This window comes from Martes martes (genome assembly GCF_963455335.1).
Source record: "Martes martes genome assembly, chromosome: 6".
In the NCBI taxonomy this organism is placed as follows: domain Eukaryota; kingdom Metazoa; phylum Chordata; class Mammalia; order Carnivora; family Mustelidae; genus Martes; species Martes martes.
Genome location: NC_137893.1, coordinates 89,073,916 through 89,093,149, shown reverse-complemented (window position 1 = coordinate 89,093,149; position 19,234 = coordinate 89,073,916). Strand labels below are relative to the sequence as shown.

At 51.0% G+C, this 19,234-nt stretch overlaps 2 protein-coding genes across 2 annotated transcripts; one reads left to right on the top strand and one right to left on the bottom strand.

Annotated features, from left to right (window-relative positions):
• Positions 1–56: 56 nt before the first annotated feature.
• KLC4 (kinesin light chain 4) lies at positions 57–13,603 on the bottom strand. The gene is made up of 16 exons (XM_080806493.1): positions 13,548–13,603; positions 11,644–11,926; positions 10,231–10,461; positions 8,692–8,773; positions 7,883–8,093; positions 7,318–7,405; positions 6,001–6,102; positions 5,625–5,798; positions 5,234–5,333; positions 4,847–4,899; positions 4,577–4,647; positions 4,306–4,414; positions 3,156–3,296; positions 2,158–2,273; positions 1,739–1,802; positions 57–637 (listed from the first exon to the last, which is right to left on the bottom strand). The coding sequence occupies exons 2-16, from the start codon at positions 11,899–11,901 to the stop codon at positions 587–589; spliced, it is 1,851 nt and encodes a 616-aa protein (XP_080662619.1). The 5' UTR covers positions 11,902–11,926; positions 13,548–13,603; the 3' UTR covers positions 57–586.
• A 94-nt stretch (positions 13,604–13,697) lies between these two features.
• MRPL2 (mitochondrial ribosomal protein L2) lies at positions 13,698–18,950 on the top strand. The gene is made up of 7 exons (XM_080806436.1): positions 13,698–13,974; positions 16,694–16,862; positions 17,412–17,553; positions 17,666–17,781; positions 17,858–17,968; positions 18,271–18,344; positions 18,697–18,950. The coding sequence occupies exons 1-7, from the start codon at positions 13,876–13,878 to the stop codon at positions 18,907–18,909; spliced, it is 924 nt and encodes a 307-aa protein (XP_080662562.1). The 5' UTR covers positions 13,698–13,875; the 3' UTR covers positions 18,910–18,950.
• The last annotated feature ends 284 nt before the right edge of the window (positions 18,951–19,234 follow it).

Genomic DNA, 19,234 nt, shown 5'->3' with positions numbered 1-19,234 from the left:
AGATGCCTTCCTGCAGGCCCTGCCGCAGAGGATACAAACAGAGGAAGGAAGAGAGGAGAGATCCAAGAATCAACACTTCTCTTGTTGCCCCATCCATCACTGTCCCTTGCCCTTCTGTGAAGGGCCCCAACACAACCCTTGCTCCCTACCCTCTTCGGTCAGGACTCAAGTGGCAAAACGGTTACCTGATTCTTTTATTTAAGAAAAGTGAAATACACGGACCTGAAGTGAGGCAGCAGAGGGAACAAGAGAGGCCAGAGCAAGGCAGCTTGGCTGGCCAGCTCCAAACCCTCTGACTGAAAAGCCAGCAGCAGGCTCCATCTCTGAGATGCATGCCCGCTCCTTAAGCATCTTGGGGGCCTCAGAGCTAGCTACTCTAGAGGACTATGAGGAGAGGGTGTCCTGAGGGTCCTTCCTGAGGGGAATTCCTGAGGAGGGAGCCAAGACCCTAAGGGCAGCAGCAATCTTCTGGTTAACTGCTCTCCCTTCCCTGTCCCACCTTGGGACTGGAAGAGCCAGGAGCAATAGGGAATGCTGAGAGGGCTGTGGGGGGAGACCCAGCAGACCTCGGGGGGTGGGTTGAATGTCAGCTGCTTGAAGAGAGATCCGTAGTGCTGGCACTGAGGCCCCGGGAGACCTGAAACAGACAACACCATGCCATCAGACCAGGGACCTCGGCTTCCCAAAGACTGTCCCCTGGAGTCTACCCATTACGTGACTGTGACTGAAGTCTGTCTCTAGAGCTAGGATGGAGCCTGGAACTTCAATCTCAAGCTCTGGGGCTCTGTGTAGTTTTGGCCTTTGCTAGGATGTTCAAGAAGGCCATTATCTAAGGGCGCCTGGGTGGCTCAGTCCTTAAGCGTCTGCCTTGGCTTGGGTCATGATCCCAGCGTCCTGAGATCCAGCCCCACAGTGGGCCCCCTGCTCAGCGGGAAGCCTGCTTCTCCATCTCCCCCCGTGAAATAAATAAATAAAATCTTAAAAAAAAAAAGAAAAGAAGGGATGCCTGGGTGGCTCAATCGGTTAAGCCGCTGCCTTCAGCTCAGGCCATGATCCCAGGGTCCTGGGATTGAGTCCTGAATCAGGCTCCTTGCTCAATAGGGAGCCTGCTTCTCTCTCCATCTCTGCCTGCCACTCTGCCTGCTTGTGTGTGCGCTCTCTCTCTCTCTAACAAATAAATAAATTCTTTAAAAAATAATAATAAAAATTTAAATTTAAAAAAGAAGAAGAAGAAAGCCATGATCTGGTGGAGAGAGTGCTTGAAAGAGCAACATGAATATCAGCCTATATCCTATACTCTGAATGTGTTGATACAAATGGCCAGTTGCCATTAACATGTCGTTACTGCTGTCTCAGATATAGATGACTTAATACTTTTTTTTTCTTTTTCCCTTCTCATCTGCCACTGAGTCCCCAAGGTGGAGAATACAGTGGCTGCAGGAGGAAGAGCAGTTGGTATCCCCAATGATTCTTGAATTATCTGTAATTCCAAAGTACCAGTTTAGAGAATATCAACTCCTGTTTCCTTCCTGATTAATTTACTCACTTCCATCTCTGGCCCACAATGTCCCGTAGTGGTCACCACCCCAACAAGGTGTCTGCGTGATTCTCTTCTACCCAACTCCAGTTCCCTGGCTTAGTCTTCACCCCAGAAGACTCTCTCCTCTTCCCTAGCTCCTGCGGCACTGGCCCCATGGCTCCCCTTTTTTGCTCACCCACCCATGTGCTCTTCTCTCACCTGGAAGGGTGCTGCACTGGGCTGATTCAGATAGTTTAAGGAGGCTGCCCGCTTCATGTTGCTGCTGCAGTGCAAAAAGAAAGAACTGAGGCCCCCTCTCTTTCCTGTTAGAGGTCCTAACACTGTGGGCCCCTCATGCATTGCTGTACGCATCAAATCACAGCCTCCTCACCATCTGACAACCCCCCACCCAACGCACACACATGCACATTCTCTTAACTTCATCAGTAACCGGCATCTCCTCAGCACCTCTCCCAACCCCAGGGGCACCCATCTTTCCCAAACTCTTTCCCCAGGGCCATCCCATCAACCTCCTCCAGGGTTCTCTCCAAGACACTTCTCCAGAGATGGGGGGCCAAGAGGAGTCGGAGGCAAGGGCTTACTGATCTGCTTTACCATCTCTCAGTCTCACTGTGTACCTGGAGGGCCGAGGCTCAGTCCCCTGGAGTTTCCGCACCAGGAGTTCGCTGCTTCTACGAAGCACGTCCCGGATCTTGCCCAGAGAACCACTCCTCTGCAGGGTCCCACTGCCATCCTGGCAGAGAGGGATGGGGCACAGAAGCTAAGGGGAGCCCATGCAGACAGGCTTCCAAGTCTACTGTTCCCATTTATCCTGCACACATCCCACCTCCCCCAAAAGCCTCATGATTGAAATCAAGAACCCAGGGGCACCTGGGTGGCTCAGTGGGTTAAGGCCTTTGCCTTTAGCTCGGGTCGTGATCCCAGAATCCTGGGATCGAGCCCCGCGTCGGGCTCTCTGCTCCGTGGAGAGCCTGTTTTCTCCTCTCTCTCTGCCTGCCTCTCCGCCTACTTGTGATCTCTGTCTGTCAAGTAAATAAATAAAATCTTTAAAAAAAAAAAAAAAAAGCCTCTGCCTTTGGCTCAGGTCATGATCCCAGGATCCTGGGATGGAGCCCGCATGGGGCTCTGCTCAGCAGGGAGCCTGCTTCCCTTCCTCTCTCTCTCTGCCTGCCTCTCTGCCTACTTGTGATCTCTGTCAAATAAATAAATAAAATCTTAAAAAAAAAAAGAAATTAAGAAATCAAGAACCATAGGGACTCCTGGGTGTCTCAGATGGTTAAACGTCTGCTTTTGGATCAGGTCATGATCCCAGCATCCTGGGATCAAGTCCGGCACCAGGCTCCTTGCTCGTCAGGGAACTTGCCTCTCCCTCTGCCTGCCACTCCCCCTGCTCATGCTCTCTCTCTAAAAAATAAATAAATAAAATTTAAAAAAAGAAAAAGTTAAAAAAAAGCCTTATCAATAATGGCTTGACTACCCCCTTGCGAGGGTGGGACAAACTGAACTGGAATGTGGACTACATGCTCTCATGTCACACCTGGGCAGGCCCAGAGCCTCTCCCCATCACACCAGCAGGAGGGAGCCTGAGAGATCAAGGGGCAATAATGAGACTTACCCCTGACCATTCCACGGCCACAGAAGCGTCTTCACCTCCCTCAAACTTCACGCTGCCCCCAGGGCCCTCCTGAGAGGTCCTTCCACTGTCACCTTCCCCAAGCAGCTGGGCCACCTTGGTTTGGCTGATAGGGTCAGTGCCCTGGAAGGAAAAGGTAGGTGCTGGGAATCTGCACTCCTTAACTCCCCAGGCTGGAGCTTTCAAACTTTTTTTTTTACCATCAGCCCCAACAGGGGAGACATTTTTCCTTGTGATATCCTAGTACGCACATACTGGAAAATAGTCGCCTCTTCTCTTTGCAATGCATTCCTACTTGCAAACAGATATCCATTTTCACTATGGCCACACTGAATTGATTTCAAGACCCACTAATGAGGGGCACATGGGTGGCTCAGTCGTTAAGCATCTGCCTTTGGCTCAGTCATGATTCCAGGGTTCTAGGATCGAGCCCCGCATCACGCTTCCTGCTCAGCGGGGAGCCTGTTTCTCCCTCTCCCACTCCCCCTGCTTGTGTTGCCTCTCTCACTGTCTCTCTCTCTGTCAAATAAATTTTTAAAATCTTAAAAAAAAAAAAAAAAAGAACGACTAATGAGTCATGACCCACAATTTGAGAGACTGACTTCAGGCCCCCTCAACCTCAACCCCCTCACCCACACCACCCATGACCCTCCTCAGTAACTTCTTCAAACTGTGAAAGGACATGGATTTCCTTTCAATAGTCCCGTTTAGTGATGTGAACCTTGAACTTGGAGTCCTGACCATAAAGGGCGTGGGTAAAAACACACTTAAAGGGGCGCCTGGGTGGCTTAGTGGGTTAAAGCCTCTGCCTTCGGCTCAGGTCATGATCCCAGGGTCCTGGGATCGAGCCCCGCATCGGGCTCTCTGCTCAGCAGGGAGCCTGCTTCCTCCTCTCTCTCTGCCTGCCTCTCTGCCTACTTGTAATCTCTGTCTGTCAAATAAATAAATAAATAAATCTTTAAAAAAAAAAAAAACCCACACTTAAAAACAACCACGACTACAAGAGACTCTCACCTCCCTTTCCCCCGCTTTCTCCTCGGCCTCTCATTCTTCTGAGACTCTAAAGAAGCCTCGGTGATCCCCCAACCCCAGAACCTACCTTCCAGACCTCCTTCCCCTCCTGGTCACTGACCTGTTTCTGGGAGCGAAGGGCACATTCTTCTAGGGTCTCGGCTGCCTCCAGCTTTCCCTGGCGCCTGTACAGAGCTCCGAGGTTTCTCAGAGTAGTGTTCACTGTGGGGCTGTGGGAAGAAAGTGAGGATGGGTTCAGAAGAGAAACAGGAGAGAAAGGAAGCAGAGCCAAGGGAAGGTCAAAGGGATGAGGGGAAAAGGTCCCAGAGGCCAGGCTCAGAGTTTGGATGGAGGGCGTGGGAGGCCAAGCCAGCATCTCACTGGCCACTCACCTGCTCACTTTGCAGGCCTTGTACCAGCCTCCGTACTCAGTGTAGGGCGTGCCACCCTCTCGGTGCCGGCTCTGCAGAACAGAGGGGAGGGTAAGCCAGAGCTGAAAATACAGAGATGGCTAGGGGCTATGGTGTGGGCTGGGCTAGGGAAGGCACTGGGCATCTGGGGCTGGTGGTCAGGTGGGAAACAGTTAAGGAGCTGGGCTCATGCAAGGAGGAAGCCAGAGACCCTGGTGGCCTGGGGCTCCCCAGGCTGGACCCCACACTCACTTTGCTCATTTCCTCCCGCTCCTCTGCATGCATCCAGATGGGCTTGTGGTCATCTAGGAGTGATAAACGCATGGGGTGGTAAGGTTAGATAACAGAGCTAGACAGTACAGAGGGGAGCCAGGAGCCAGAGGGCAATGGGGCTGAACTAAAGGGGTCTGGCTCTGCCTGGGAACCATTAGGGCGTAACCCCTCACCTTTGGTCTGCATTTTTTTTAAGTAGGCTCTACAGCTAGAGCCCAACGTAGGGCTTGAACTCATGACCCTGAGATCAAGACTGGAGCCGAGATCAAGAGTCTGACACTCAACTGACTGAGCCACCACCCAGGCGCCCTGGGTCTACATCTCTTCACCACCCTGTAGCTCCCTCCCCAGGCCCATCCCACTCACCATCCACAGACCCAAACTCCTGCACATGCGCACGGGTCAGAATCTCTTTGTAGAGCGTCTCAGCCTCAGCATATTTGCCCTGTTTCAGGTAACAGGAAGCCTGAGGGCAGAAAGGCAAAAACAGGGGACAGAGACAACGTCTCAGCAGGGCTCAGGGACTTCCACCTCTTGGTCTCTTTGTGACTTTCCCCAGAGATCCTCCTCAGACTTTCTTTTCTAGCTGCAGGGTCAAGGGTCTTCACTCTGCTCCCAGGAGGCTATGGGACTTCGCCTTGCCACTGGAATGAGGCAGAGCCCTCAGCCCCAAAGGCAGCCCCCCAGAGGCACAAAGGTGACGAGGTCAGCATACCAGAGTAGGGTGCTTTCCCTTCCCCTCCCTCCATGCCCTTACCAGGTTGTTCTTGGTCCGGGATACGTTAGGGTTGTCCGGTCCCAGCTGCCCCTCATAGATAGCCAGGGCCCGCCTGTAATAGCGCTCCACGGCCTCATACTTGCCCTGGTTTTGGCACAACAGGGCCAGGTTGTTCAGCTGCTTTGCCACATCTGGGTGGTCAGTGCCCAGGACCTGGAAGGGAGTAAAGGAGTGACAGATGGCTACGGCCGTATGTGTGTGTAACCCACCTGGGGAGCAGGGGAAGGGAATGACATGAGAGGAAACAAGGCAAAGAAAGAGCGTTGAGTAAAAACATGAGGGAGGAGGGTAGACTGGAAGAGAGATGGTGGAGGAAGGGTCACAGCATCAGAGAAGAACGAGAGAACATGGGCACCTTTTCTCGAATCTCCAGTGCACGCTGGCACAGTGGTTCGGCCTCCTTGTATTTGCCCCTTTTGCCATAAAGCACAGCCAGATTGTTGAGTGTGGCAGCCACCTGGGAAGAAAGGCCCGTCCCCTCAGCATCGATGCCTTGAGATCCGGGGGTTCTCCCCCTGCACAACAGGGCCCCACACTGCAGGACTCCCAAGGGAAGAGGACCAGGGCCAGCCTAACCAGAGGGCGGGGGAGGTTCTGAAGATTCTCTCTGGGGGTGGTACCGCCCTCTAGGGGGATTTGTAGATATTTCTGGAGGCAGGATTTGGTGTGGTTTTTGGTGGCCATGAAGACTGGGGGCACTATCACCTTTGGAAAGGTAAGGATGGTACAGATGTTCTGCGTGTGTGGGATAGCTCTGTTAACTTTGGAGTGTCCGGCCGGACGTCTGAGCACCGTGAGCCTTGACCCTTAGCGGGATAGCAAGAGGGGAGCTGTTTTCTCAGCTACATCACCCTTGCCTACCACATGTTGCAACATAAGAAATTATGTTCATAATTTTGCAAAATACCTTGTTTGCAAAAATACCTTTTTTCTCATTTTCTCCACTGTGACAATCTATCATTGCTCATTTTCTCATCATATACGAATAAATCTGGCCTGTTATTACTGAGTCTGACATGGGTTTTTAATCTTGTATCCACCAATACTTCTGCTCTGTCATTTTTTTTTAAGTTTACTTATTTATTTTTTTAGTAATCTCCGATTTATTTTTTTAGTAATCTCCAATGTGGGGCGTAGACCCCGAAATCAAGAGTTGCACGCTCTTCTGACTAAGTCAGATATGTGCCCCTGCCCTGTCATTTTTTCTTAGTACTTCTTATATCCAGGGTCTTACTGCTCTCAATGTTCTAAACCTAAAGTTGTATTATATCATATTATATGTAAGTTATATGCTGTATTATGTCTTCTACTGTAGTTGGACTTAATAGAACTGTTAGCACGTCATGTTTTCATTTCATTATAATGCATCCTATGTATTATTTTATTCTGTTACTTTCCTCATTTTTATATGATAAGGTGCCATTCAACATTTTTTGGAATTGTATGTGTAGGTCAGTTACAGTGTCTATGAATCACACTTCAGGAAAATACTCATTATAAGAAAGACACATTGTGCCTCAGAGAGTTGAGAACCCCTGGGCTTAGCAGACAGGGCCTGGAAGAAAGAAGCCCTCACAGCTACTCCCTGAACAGTGAGTGGGCTGAGGGCAGTGGATAAACAAACTAAGAGAAGCCAAAAGAGCAGGAGGTGAGGAGGACAAGGAGTACTGACAGCAGGGTGGTCCCGGCCCAGGGTGCTCTCCCGGATGCTGAGGGCATCATTCAACAGGTGGGCAGCTTCCTTATACTTATTCTGGTCCCTGGAAGAGGAGAGAAGTGACAGGGGTTACCCTGAACTCTGCCCCCAAGTCATCTCTTTCCTTCCTTACCGTCAGTATGACTGAGGTACATTTAAGGGTTGGGGCCCCCGCGAGGAGACAGGAAGCCTAGGGAGGAGCAGTGAGAGTTCACCAACACAGCTCTACGTGGATCCAGAACACTGCCATGCAAAGAGGAGACCAGTTATAGGATGCAAGAGATGGAAACAGAGAGGGAAAGAGACCCTCCCAAAGGAGGGAATGGAGAAGCGAAGAATCTGAGAGGTGAGCGGCTCTGAGGTCAAGGGGTAAGGTATGGAAAGAACGAGAGTGCTGGTACAGAGGAAGGCCCCGAGTGGGTTCACTTGGGAGGCCCAGCAGGGAGAAGAGGTGCCCTCTGGAGAGGAGGAATGGGAGCCAAAGGTGGATCAAGATGGGAACCTGGAGGCAGAGCTGGGAGACGAGGAGGCCAGGACTCACCGATACACCAGAGCAAGGATGTTGAGCATGGTTGCAACATCAGGGTGGCCACGGCCAGACGTGCGCTCCAGGTCCTCCAGTGCCTGCTTACAGAGTGGCACGGCCACCTCATAGCGACCCTGGGCCGCGTACTGGATCACCAAGTTGTGCAGGGTCCTCAGCCTCGCTGGGATCTCATATCCACTGTGCTGGGCGCCCTGGCCACGGGACACTACCCATCCAGGAAAATGAACAGGAGACTTCCTCAGGGCACTTCCTCTCCCCTTTGCGGTCTGCCCTCCCCACCCCAACCCTGCCTGTGCACACCCCCTGCCACGCCCTCCCACTCCCCAGACCCACCTCTACTGCTATTTCTTCACCCGCTCCCTGGTACCTGTGCCCCTCACAACCCCACTTGTTCACCCAATCACTCATTCATTCAACAAACTTTACTCAGTGAGCCAGGGGCTGTGTCAGGGATATGATAATAAGAAAGACCTGCTTCTTTCCCTCGAGGACCTCATGTTCTTTCATTCCAGGGTCATCATCCCATTCGACTTTGAGCTCGTTACAGGCAAGAACTCTGTCATTCTCAACTCAGTCTCCCTAGTGCCTACCATAGGGCTCAAGACACATTAACTGTGTAATAAATATTGGTGAATAATGGGGAGGCTGTGGAAATGGAACCAGTAGCCCAGACTCTACCCTATCTCCAGGGGAACTGAAGAACATATTTCTGGATGGTGAGCATCCCGTATGCAAGGGGGGGCCACATTGGGACCAGCCCTCTGCTGCCCCTCTTTACCCTCCAACTCCAAAGGCAGACTCACAGCCATTGCTGGAGTCTTCTTCCTCCTCATTGGGGAAGAGATCATCCAGGGAATCCTTGGTGGCATCACCCTCCTTCTCCTCCTGGAAGGCAAGAAGCAGCATAGCTAGGCATAGATATCCCCAGTAGCCTCTTCAGGGCCCCTCTAAAGCATGAAATCACTGACAGGTGGAGAAGACTCTTGTTTGTGTCCCTGCCACTGGGAAGGCCAGCATCTGTCCGCCAATCTCAGCCCGCTCTTGTTTGTAAATATCCTTCTTTCACATTGAGAGCTTCCTAAGCACCCTCATTCTCTAGCCTCCACACCTCCCCACCCCCCCTCAGTTCTTATAATTATAGCCCAGTGCTGATCCCTGTGTGTTTACACTGATTATATGTCTGTCTTATCTTTCCTGAGGGCAGGGAGTGTGTCTGATCTTATTGACACGTACCCAAAGAGTACCCAAAGCGTCTAGCTCAGCCTCCTCCCCATGATCTGCCACCACTCCCTCTGGACTCAGTGCCCAGCCCTCACTGTCTCACCCACTTCCACACGGGGAAATTTGCTTTGTGCCATGAGCACATCAGCCTTGCAGAAACACCTCCGAGCCTCCCACCCACCCTTGTCAATGTGTCCAGTGCAAATCATCCCACTTTTCCTGGGAGAGATCAGCTCTCCAGCCCTGGAGCCTTATCTATTGACGCATTGCCTTCCCCAGTCTAGAAAGCTCCTCCTTTCCCCCTCATCATCCATCGAAATCCAGCCCAACTCCTAACCTGTACAATGAAAAAAATCCAACCCAAATCTTACCCCACCCCTGTGCACAACCTCATCCGCAAATCCTTCTCAGGCCATTCCAGTCCCCACAAACCAATCTTGGAATTCCTCCCATTACTGAACCACTCATCCAGCACTGAGCATCCGAAGTGTCACATTGTGTCGACGACATTGTGTCATCACACACGTGTCCTCATGTGTAAGCCGTGGCCCTGCAGCTTCATTAGGAGCTTGAGAGGACAGGAATTCTCTCTTATAGTTCTTTACATTTCCCCCCCACACAGCCTCTTGCACTGCCTACAGCAGAGAGATAAACACCTGACTGTTGAGTGAGGTTTACACTTCATACATTTTGAGAGCAAATTTTAGGAGGGTCTTGCTCAACTGTGCTATGCTTTCCCGCGTTGGAGCATGTAGGATTCTGGGCTGGAACTGCCCGGGTGCTAATGTGTCTCCCCCAACCCCAAAACCTCTAACTGGGGGAGCAGGAACTCTGTCTGCCTCGGTCACTGTTGCACCCCCAGCAGAGTGCGCAGTGCCCAGCATACACAGCTGTCACGGAACTACATGCAGACCGAATGAGTTAAGACTATTTCAGCCGTGCTCCTCTCTGGAGTTGGTGTCAGGACCGGCATTTGGCCAGGTAGGGGCAGGTCGTGCAGCACAGCCGGTCCCTGCAGCTCATGACCAGTTGCCCCCATGTCTCTGGCGACTCCTAGCTGTCCCCCCACTACTGGCAACTCCCAGCTACCCCAGTAGCCAGCCTTGCTGACGCGCGCTTACCGCAGTGTGCCCATCCTCGTCATACTGGCGCAGCTGGCCCAGGAACTCCAGGTGCTTCTTTTCCTCCTCCAGCTGGGCCACAGCCTGTTCGCTGCGCTGGAGCCGCTGCTGGGTGCCTGCCAGCTCATCCCGGAGCCACTGGTTCTCCTGACACAGCCTCCGTACCTGAGCCCGCAGCTTCTGTTTCTCTGACTCCACCGTGCTCAGGTGGCTGGCCAAAGCCAGCATCACCTAGGTGGGCACATCCCATGAGCGCCCGACTCTGGACTAGAGTGTTCCGGGATTTAGTGGGAGGGGAGCCTACGGGGAGGCAGCAAGACTGGCAGGTGCCAGGAGGCGGGGTTGGGCAGCAAGAGTGCTACCTTCAAAATACACCCTGAATCCAATTTTTCACCACCTTCAGAGCCACCACCCTGGGCCAGGTCACCATCACTTCCCACCTGGGTTACTACCACTGCCTCCTCACTGGCCTCTGTTTCGGTCCTTTTTCCTTAGAGTCTGTGCTCAACCCAGCAGCCAGCTAGTCCTTGTAACATGTTAAGTCAGACTACATCACGCCTCTGCTACATGTATTCCAATAGCTTTCATTTCATTCAAAGTAAAAGCAATGTCCTTGTGATGAACCACGAGTTCCACATGATCTGTCCCCTTGGCTCTTAACCCTGCTACACCTTACACTTCATTTTCTCTCTTTCTCTCTCCTTCTTTTTTCTTTTCCTTCATTCTTTCTCTTCCTTTCTTTTAAGATTTTTTATTTTTAAGTAATCCCTCTACCCGATGTGGGGCTCGAACTCATGACCCCGAGACCGAGAGTCTCACGCTCCATGACAGAGCCTGCCTGGCGCCCCTGCACTTCATTTCCTATTTTGCTTCACCTCACCTGTTCTTACTGCAGCCATACTGGTCCCTCACTGGCCTCACCAGGAATGCTCCAGTTCCAGACCTTTGTAGGTACTACCCACTCTGCTGTAGATGCTCATCCCCATTTATTGTAGGACTCACTCCCTCATCTTCAAATCGTGGCTCAAATGCCACCTTTCAGTAAGACTTTTTTTGACCATCATATCTAAAGTTGTAACCTCTTTCTGTACCCACTAGTCACCTTCTCTGTTTTATTTTTATCCCTTTTCCTTCGCAAGTATCACTCTTTGACTCCTTTCCTCATTTGTGTATTGTCTGCCTCCTGCAGCTAGAATGTAAGCTCTGAGATGGCAAAGATTTTTGATTATTGCATTCAGTGATGTTTCTGCAGTGCCCAGAAGACTTGTGCCTGGCACAAAGCAGGGGCCTAATACATATTTACTACACGAACGAATGCAAGCATCTAGGATCAGGCAATCCTAAATGACCCCAAAACTCCAATCAGACAAATGCTCCTCGAAGGGCCACTTGGTATCACTTCCTTCCTCTCACCTGGGCCTCACTCAGCCCCAGCTCGATGTTTTCCATGGAACGTCGCAGCTGCCGGGCCTTCTCATGCACCAGTCCTTCTTCATGGCCTCCCTGCTGCAGACACTCAATGGTATGGGATAGACTCTGCAGGACAGCCTGATGTTCACTGTGTAGGGCCTCCAGCCCTTGGCTCACCAGCCGAGTGCTTCCCAGGATCTCCTCCTGGCTGAGCCGGTGCCCTGCAGGCTCATCCCGCTGCCCCAACACCAGGCCTGACATCTTGGCCAGGGGGACCTTGCCTGGGCTGAGGAGAAACAACAGAGTCCAGCGGGGGTAAAGACAAGAAAGAGAGGCTCAGCACCTTGGTTAAACGGTGGTAAGGACCCAAGGGAAGGGACAAGAGAGAGTATGGGTGACCTTCTGGTTTAATTGGAGAGAGAGTGACCAGTGGGGAGGGAACCTACGACACTAAACGCAAAGCTAAGGTTGTGGGAAAGAGAGAGGGAGAGGAACTGACTTGAACAAAGAAAGATTATTGAAGGAACAAAAGTGCTGAGATCTAGCAATCGGATTTAGAACTCAGGAAGAGAACAGAAAAGTTGTTGGAAAGAGAGCGTGGGTCAGGAATAGGAAAAGCAATCAGAGGAGAGACAGCACTACAGGGAACATAGAGGGTGTTTGGAAAACACTGAAAAGAAACAGGGTTAAAGCAGACAGGAGATATAAAGAAAACGGTGCAGAGGTTTCAGAAAATAGGAAAGGTACAGGATTCAAAGTTACAGGGAAGAGGGCAAGAAGAAGAAAGGAACCTTCATTGCAGGACCCAGATGAGAGGGCCCCAGAACGCTCAGGGTGTTCAGAATGTGTCAGCCTCGGAGCCAAGGCCAGCATCTCCAAACCTAGGAAACTCTGCTTCTTTCCCCACTAGGCCTTCAACCCTTACTTCCCCAGATGTCAGGCTCTCTTCCTACTTCCTCAAAAGAGCCTTGTTTCCCACATTTCCAGTATTCTTACCGGTACACGGAGCACAACCCTCGCCTGTGGCACTCAGGCCAAAGCCCGGAAGAAACTCTTTCAGTAGCCAGGTACTCACAAGGAACTGCCCTGCCCAAAGTCCAGAAGTCCAGCCTTCCCACCCCTTCTCTCACCACTTCACAGCCACCCAGAGGACCTGGCACAGAGCCCTACTCAGGGCAAACACCCTCCCTCTCTCTACCTCAGGCCTTCAAAGGCGACCAGTGTCCCTCTTCCTTCCCGAAGCCAACCTCCCATCCCAGGCCACAGGGAGCTCTTTTCTCCCCAAGAAGGGAATGAGACTTGATCTGAGATCTGCGGCAAGGGGCGTGTCTGGGAAAGGGTGAGGAGGCAGACCTGGTCACTCCTGACCCATTCACTTTCATGGCTTTGTCTCTGTCATAACCACCTACTAACAGGCTCTGAGAGGAGTCACCTTAGGGTGCCTCTCAGACGCCTGATGATGCAGGAAAGAATAGCACGTCTTCTGAGCGGCTGTAGGGTCACAGGGAAACGCGGTGCTGGGAGTCGGTCTCCCAGCCTGGGCATGCGATCGAGGACTGTTCCCGGCTGTCGACCTACCCTGGGGCCCAGGGTGGGGACAGAGTGAGACGGGCGGGAGCGATGGGGGGAGGTGTGGGGGCACCGCCGACCTCTGCGTCTCGGGCGAGTACCCAGGAGTCAGAGAACGCCGAGGTCAATGAGTCTGTCGGTAGCGCAGGGGGCGGGGCAGGCCGTCTGTCTGTCCTTCTGGATGCCGAGGGGCGGGAAGACTCGCGGGGGGCGGGGTTTTTCAGCTTGTCTGGAGTTGTGTGAGGTCGGCTAGTGGGGCTTTGTCCATCTGTCCCGGAATGCGGAAAAGAGGTAGTGGGACCTCAACGCTAAGCCCCAAAGTACCCTCAAAGACTCACCCGCAGTCTGTCGCTCTGGTTGCCTCCCTTGCCGGTACTGCCCCTTTAAATCCATCATGGCTGCCGCTCGAGGCAATTGTTTTGACGGCTCCGAGGGGCGGGGCCTGCTCCCCAGTCACGCGACCTAAGGGCCGCCGGAGGATTGGCTTTGACCACGCGCAAGGAGGAAAGGAGGTGTGCATCCACCTTGGTCTCGGGTTCTCTGCCCACCTCCTTACGTCAGGAGAAAGCGACGGCACTGGGATTTGTTAGCGTCATCTAGAGACGCCCGGCGGCCTGGCTAAGAGTAATGGTGGTGTGCTGACTCCGGCGGAGCTTGGGTGCCCTCATGGCTCTGAGGGCACTGACTCGCGCTCTGGGCTCCTTGAGCCTGACGCCGCCCCCAGCCGTCACTGCCCTCAGGCCCAGCCTGCTCCCGGCCGCGCAGGTAATGCACCCTATCTGGAAACGAGGCTGTTTCTGTTCGCGCCGCCGGAGAGGGCACCCTGGGATGGGAGGCGGAGGAAGTGAGTCTGATCAGGAATCACGCCGGCCTGGGTCTCTCAGCCTCAGCTTTCTCTTCTGCAAGTGTTGCTGTCCCACAGGGTCGCTGGTTTCCTCAGACGAGATACTGGAAGTGAAAGTATTTTACAGGTTACTGTACAGGTTTCAGTAATAACCGACATTGAGTCCCAGTCATACGCCAATCATAAGTAATTGACATTGTAAATAACTCCTTTTTTTAAGACAACTATCATGACATTTTATTTATTTTTTAAGGTTTTATTTATTTTAGAGAGAGCGAAAGCAATCACAGAGGAAGAGGGATCACAGAGGCAGAGGGAGATGCAGACTCACCACTGCGCGGAGAGCCCAATGCGGGGCTCAGTTCCAGGGCCGAGATCATGACCTGGGCTGAAGGCAGACATTTAACCAACTGAGCCCTCCAGGCGCCCCCCCCCTTTTTTTTTTCACTTTTTTCAGGTAATGTTATGTACAGTTTCATTGCCAGTATATGCACAACAGTAAGCATAGAACTATAAATACACAATATAATTAACAGTAGAAAACAAAATTGTTACAGGTAAAGCGGAGGGAATATAGAGAAACTGTTTTCCTGCTGCTCCAAGAGAAATGAAGGGGAAAACCTGTGACAAATCGTCCAGTACTCTTGTCTTAATTTCTTTACATACATTTCTACAGTTTTTTAGATTAAACAAAGAAAGTACAGATAACTCTGTAGCAATAGCAAATTGCTTCCCTAATAGCTATTTGCCTTTCCAGTCAAATTCACTTCATGTTAGGATTTTTTAAAAAGTCAAGATGAGAAATCACTAGTATTCTGGTTCCTGATGACCTAATTTGCCTTTCACCAAACTGGTAATTTTTGAAAGTTGGCTGCACATGGAAAGAATAGGTGTAGCAAAAGGTGATTAAAAATTTTTGTTAAAATGTAACAGAAAATCACCCTTGAAGTAGTTTTCCAGAAGACACTACAGGCAGCAGCTGAGTTATAAGGATTAGCCCTGAAGCCAAGCATAAGTAATTGATATTTTAAATGTCAATTTAGGAGCGCCTGGGTGGCTCAGTGGGTTAAAGCCTTTGCCTTCCGCTCAGGTCATAATCCCAGGGTCCTGGGATCGAGCCCCCTCTGCTCAGCAAGGAGCCTGCTTCCTCCTCTCTGTCTGCCTCTCTGCCTACTTGTGATCTCTGTCTGTCATATAAATAAATAAAATCTTTTTTTTTAAATGTCAACTTAACCCCTTTCAGTGTCCTTTCAACCCCTATATAAGGTTATCATTACCATTTTACATGAGAAAACTCATCAGCAGTCCAAGGTCATACACCCAAGTATTTTTTTTTTTAATAATTTCTTGTTTTGGGGCTCCTGGGTGGCTCAGTGGGTTAAAGCCTTTGCCTTCCGCTCAGGTCATGATCCCAGGGTCCTGGGATCAAGCCCCACATCCAGCTCTCTGCTCAGCGGGGAGCCTGCTTCCCCCACAACCCCTCTCTGCCTGCCTCTCTGCCTACTTGTGATCTCTGTCTGTCAAATAAATAAATAAAAATCTTTTTTAAAAATTATTAAAAAAATAAATAATTTCTTGTTTTGTTTTAAGATTTTTTATTTTAAGGCAGCACAAGTGGGAAGGAGGATCAGAGAAAGAGGGAGAAGCTGGCTTCTTGCTCGGCAGAGAGCCCAACATGGGGCTGAATCCCAGGACCCTGGGATCATGACTGAAGCCAAAGGCAGACACTCAACCAACTGAGCCACCCAGGTGCCCCATATACCAGGTACTGAAGCTATAAACAGTCTGGCTTCAAAACCTGAGCTCTTGGGGTGCTTGGGTGGCTCAGTTGGTTAAGTGTCTGCCTTCAGCTCTCATCATCCCATCCCTCTGCCTGCCGCTCCCCCTGCTTGTGCTCTTTCTCTCTCTAATAAATAAATAAAATCTTAAAAAAAAAAAAAGCCTGGGCTCTTAATTAACTACTGAAGATGAGTCATTGCTGAGATTAGAGAATGCAGCCCAAAATAACAAAATTAGTAGCCTAAGGTAAAGGTATCCTTCAGTGTCCCTAGTGGGTGATTGGTGAGTCACAGAGAAAAAAAGTGTAAGTCTTATTCCTCTGGACCTTTCTGGATGATGGTAGAGTTTGGCAGATGCATACTTAAAATTCAAAACGAAAGCAACCTCCTCTAAAATGCTGTGAATACAGCACGGAACAAGACAGAAATGATTCCTCCCCTCCATTCACACCTGGAAAACTCCCAGAAACAATGCAGAGGGGCACAGGCATTGGTGCTGATGGCATATGAATGTGTGAAAGTTAGCAGCTTTGGAAAAGGAAGTTGTTTAAAGAAGGAAGAGTTACCAGAGAAGGAGAGTTTGAGTGAAATTTGGAAGATGCCCCAAGGAAAGGACATGCCACTGAAGAAATACTTCAGGGGTTAGAGGATCAAATGAGGAGAGGTAATCAATACACATACACCTAGATAAACATTCCAACCTTGTATGTGTGCAAGCAGTGAAGGGTGGAGTTTTTGGATAGCGGGGTTTGGGACATTCCTAGAAGGAAGTAGGCTGCTGGGTCTCTACCTTCACCCTTGGTTCTCTGGTGCTTGTCCTTCGGTTACCTTTCAAGTCATAGAGATTTCTGTTTATCTCTAGGTGACAAGGTCTACCCTTCTCCAGCTGCCCTCTTCCTCAGTGTTGCTCGCCTGCCGCCCACTGCTTACCTCCGTGGCCCTTAGTGCAAATATTGTGTCCTGGAAGAGTCGTACCAAGTACACCATTACACCAGTGAAGATGAGGAAGTCTGGGGGCCGAAACCACACAGGTGAGAGCAAGAGCAAGAGGATTTACGCATTAAAGGGGAAAAACATGTTAGGATCCCAGGTCCATTTCTTGACAGGCAGAGGAATGTACTTAAAAAGCATTTATTGGACTCCTTCTGCATGTAGTGTGTGTTTAAGAACCAGAGAGTAGAATACAAAGTAACAAAGGTGTTCTGTGCTCCTAAAGACCATTTAGGTGGTTGAAGAAAACCAGATATACACATTAAGTGTACATTCTTCATGTCCTTCAGAAATTTCAACAGCTGAGCACTATTTCCATCATTCTCAGTAAACTCACTGAATTCAGTAATTTGTAGAGATTTTGTCTGGAGGTTTTATATAACTTCAATATCCTGTAATTAAGTTTTTACCAAACTCTGTGTAGGTATTTCCCCACCCCCATTTACCCAAGTGTGCTGTGCAACTTTATTATTTTCCGCTTGTGTCATAATGTTAGGACGTACTGCTTTCTGCACAGGATGGGCCTATTCCCACTGCTGGGAGCTGATTCATCTGACTTGAGTCATGTTTCTGCACTTTCCTGACCACAGGCCGAATCCAAGTGCATGGTATTGGCGGAGGCCACAAGCAGCGTTATCGCATGATTGACTTTCTGCGCTTCCGGCCTGAGTTGGAAATGAAGCCAGGACCGTTTGAGGAGAAGGTCATCGTGGTCCGCTATGATCCCTGCAGGCAAGTTTGGGATGTGAGATGATGGTGGTGTGGCTGTATGACTGTTCTATGAGTTTTCAGAAGATGTAGGGCTGCCTAGATGGTCTGCTCATATGTCCCTCACCCCAAACAGATCAGCAGACATAGCTCTGGTTGCTGGGGGCAGCCGGAAACGCTGGATCATTGCCACAGAAAACATGCAGGCTGGAGATGTCATCCTGAACTCTGACCACATAGGCCGAATGGCAGGTGAGAGATGGCTGCCAGATGTGTATGGGCTTGGAGGCTGCAAGGGGTCTGGGGCTTATGAAATTCTGTCTTTTAGTTGCTGCTCGGGAAGGGGACGCACATCCTCTTGGGGCCTTGCCTGTGGGGACCCTTGTCAACAACGTGGAGAGTGAGCCAGGCCGGGGGGCCCAGTATATCCGTGCCGCAGGTATGAGGAAAGGAGCTACTTGGGGGTCTTAGGATACCTGAGGCTAAAGGGTACCTGAGGTCCCAATTCTCTGAACCTGTGGGGCCACATGTGGTCCGCAGGCAGAGAAAAGGAGGGAAAAATCCACGGAAAACGAGGGTGGAAAGGTGCTGGTGTTTTTACCTCAAACATTGCACGCTTCCTGCTGCAGAATATCTGCTCCTAAGGGCAAAGAAAGGGCGGGGTATGCAGTATGTCCCCTTATAAATTTGCCCCCACCTCCTTCCTGTGGAGGGTGGCAAAGCTGTTTCTGCCTTCCCCAGGGACATGTGGTGTGCTGCTACGGAAAGTGAATGGGACGGCCATCATCCAGCTGCCCTCCAAGAGGCAGATGCAGGTGTGCGTGGATACAGGTGGGAGGGATCAGCAAAGGAGGAATTTTTGGAATGTACCTTTCTGGCCTGGGATAGTTCCCAGGTGTTTCATGTGAGAAACCACCATGAGTTAGGTGTGTCCCTTTCTGCCCTGTTAGGCATGCCCTGTCAGGCTGACACTGTAATGGGAGAGGGAACAGTGCCTTTTGTTTTCTACCACCATAGCACCTGCACTCAGGTTCAGTTATGCTATGGTTTTCCCCTGTCCTCTCCCTTCTCTCAGTGAGGGTAAGAAGCCTGCCAAGAGTCAGGAAGGCAACAAAAACAGGTTCTTTCCCCCGTGGTGCATTCTCTTCCATCTGCTTTTTCGGTCAGGTTCTGGAAACGTGCATGGCAACAGTAGGCCGGGTATCCAACGTCGATCACAACAAACGTGTCATCGGCAAGGCTGGGCGGAACCGGTGGCTGGGCAAGAGGCCTTCCAGTGGACTATGGCACCGCAAGGGGGGCTGGGCTGGCCGCAAGATTCGGCCACTGCCCCCCATGAAGAGTTATGTGAAGCTGCCCTCCGCAGCTGCCCAAAGCTGATATCCCTGGATTCTAATAAAATCGCCCCCCATTTTTATCTATTACTGGTTTTTTTTGGGAGGGAGGATGGTACATACTAGACCGGGGAAGAAACACAGGCGCAAAAAGGGTGGGAGAGGAGAAAGGAAAGGAAAGGACGATATGCGGCAAAGACTGGAGCTGCGCGCCCCCCCTACCCCCCGCATTTCAAGCCGTCCCCCCTCCCTTGTTTGGAGGAGGGGGAAGAAATGACCTCCAAGATCTAATCCAGCTCTGACTTCATGAATTGGGGAGAGCACTTCCGGTGGGAGGAGGGAAGACGAAAAGGAAGAGGAAAGGGCGGCGT

Coding starts and splice junctions, on each gene's coding strand:
- KLC4 (XM_080806493.1), bottom strand. CDS start 11,901: ATGTCAGGCCTGGTGTTGGGGCAGCGGGATGAGCCTGCAGGGCACCGG. Junction 5,799..6,000: donor CACTGGAGATTCGAGAAAAG/GTGCCCATGTTC, acceptor ACTCCCTTCCAG/GTCCTGGGCACTGACCACCC. Junction 1,803..2,157: donor ACTGAGCCTCGGCCCTCCAG/GTACACAGTGAG, acceptor TTTGCACTGCAG/CAGCAACATGAAGCGGGCAG.
- MRPL2 (XM_080806436.1), top strand. CDS start 13,876: ATGGCTCTGAGGGCACTGACTCGCGCTCTGGGCTCCTTGAGCCTGACG. Junction 13,975..16,693: donor GCCTGCTCCCGGCCGCGCAG/GTAATGCACCCT, acceptor GTTTATCTCTAG/GTGACAAGGTCTACCCTTCT. Junction 16,863..17,411: donor TGGGGGCCGAAACCACACAG/GTGAGAGCAAGA, acceptor TCCTGACCACAG/GCCGAATCCAAGTGCATGGT.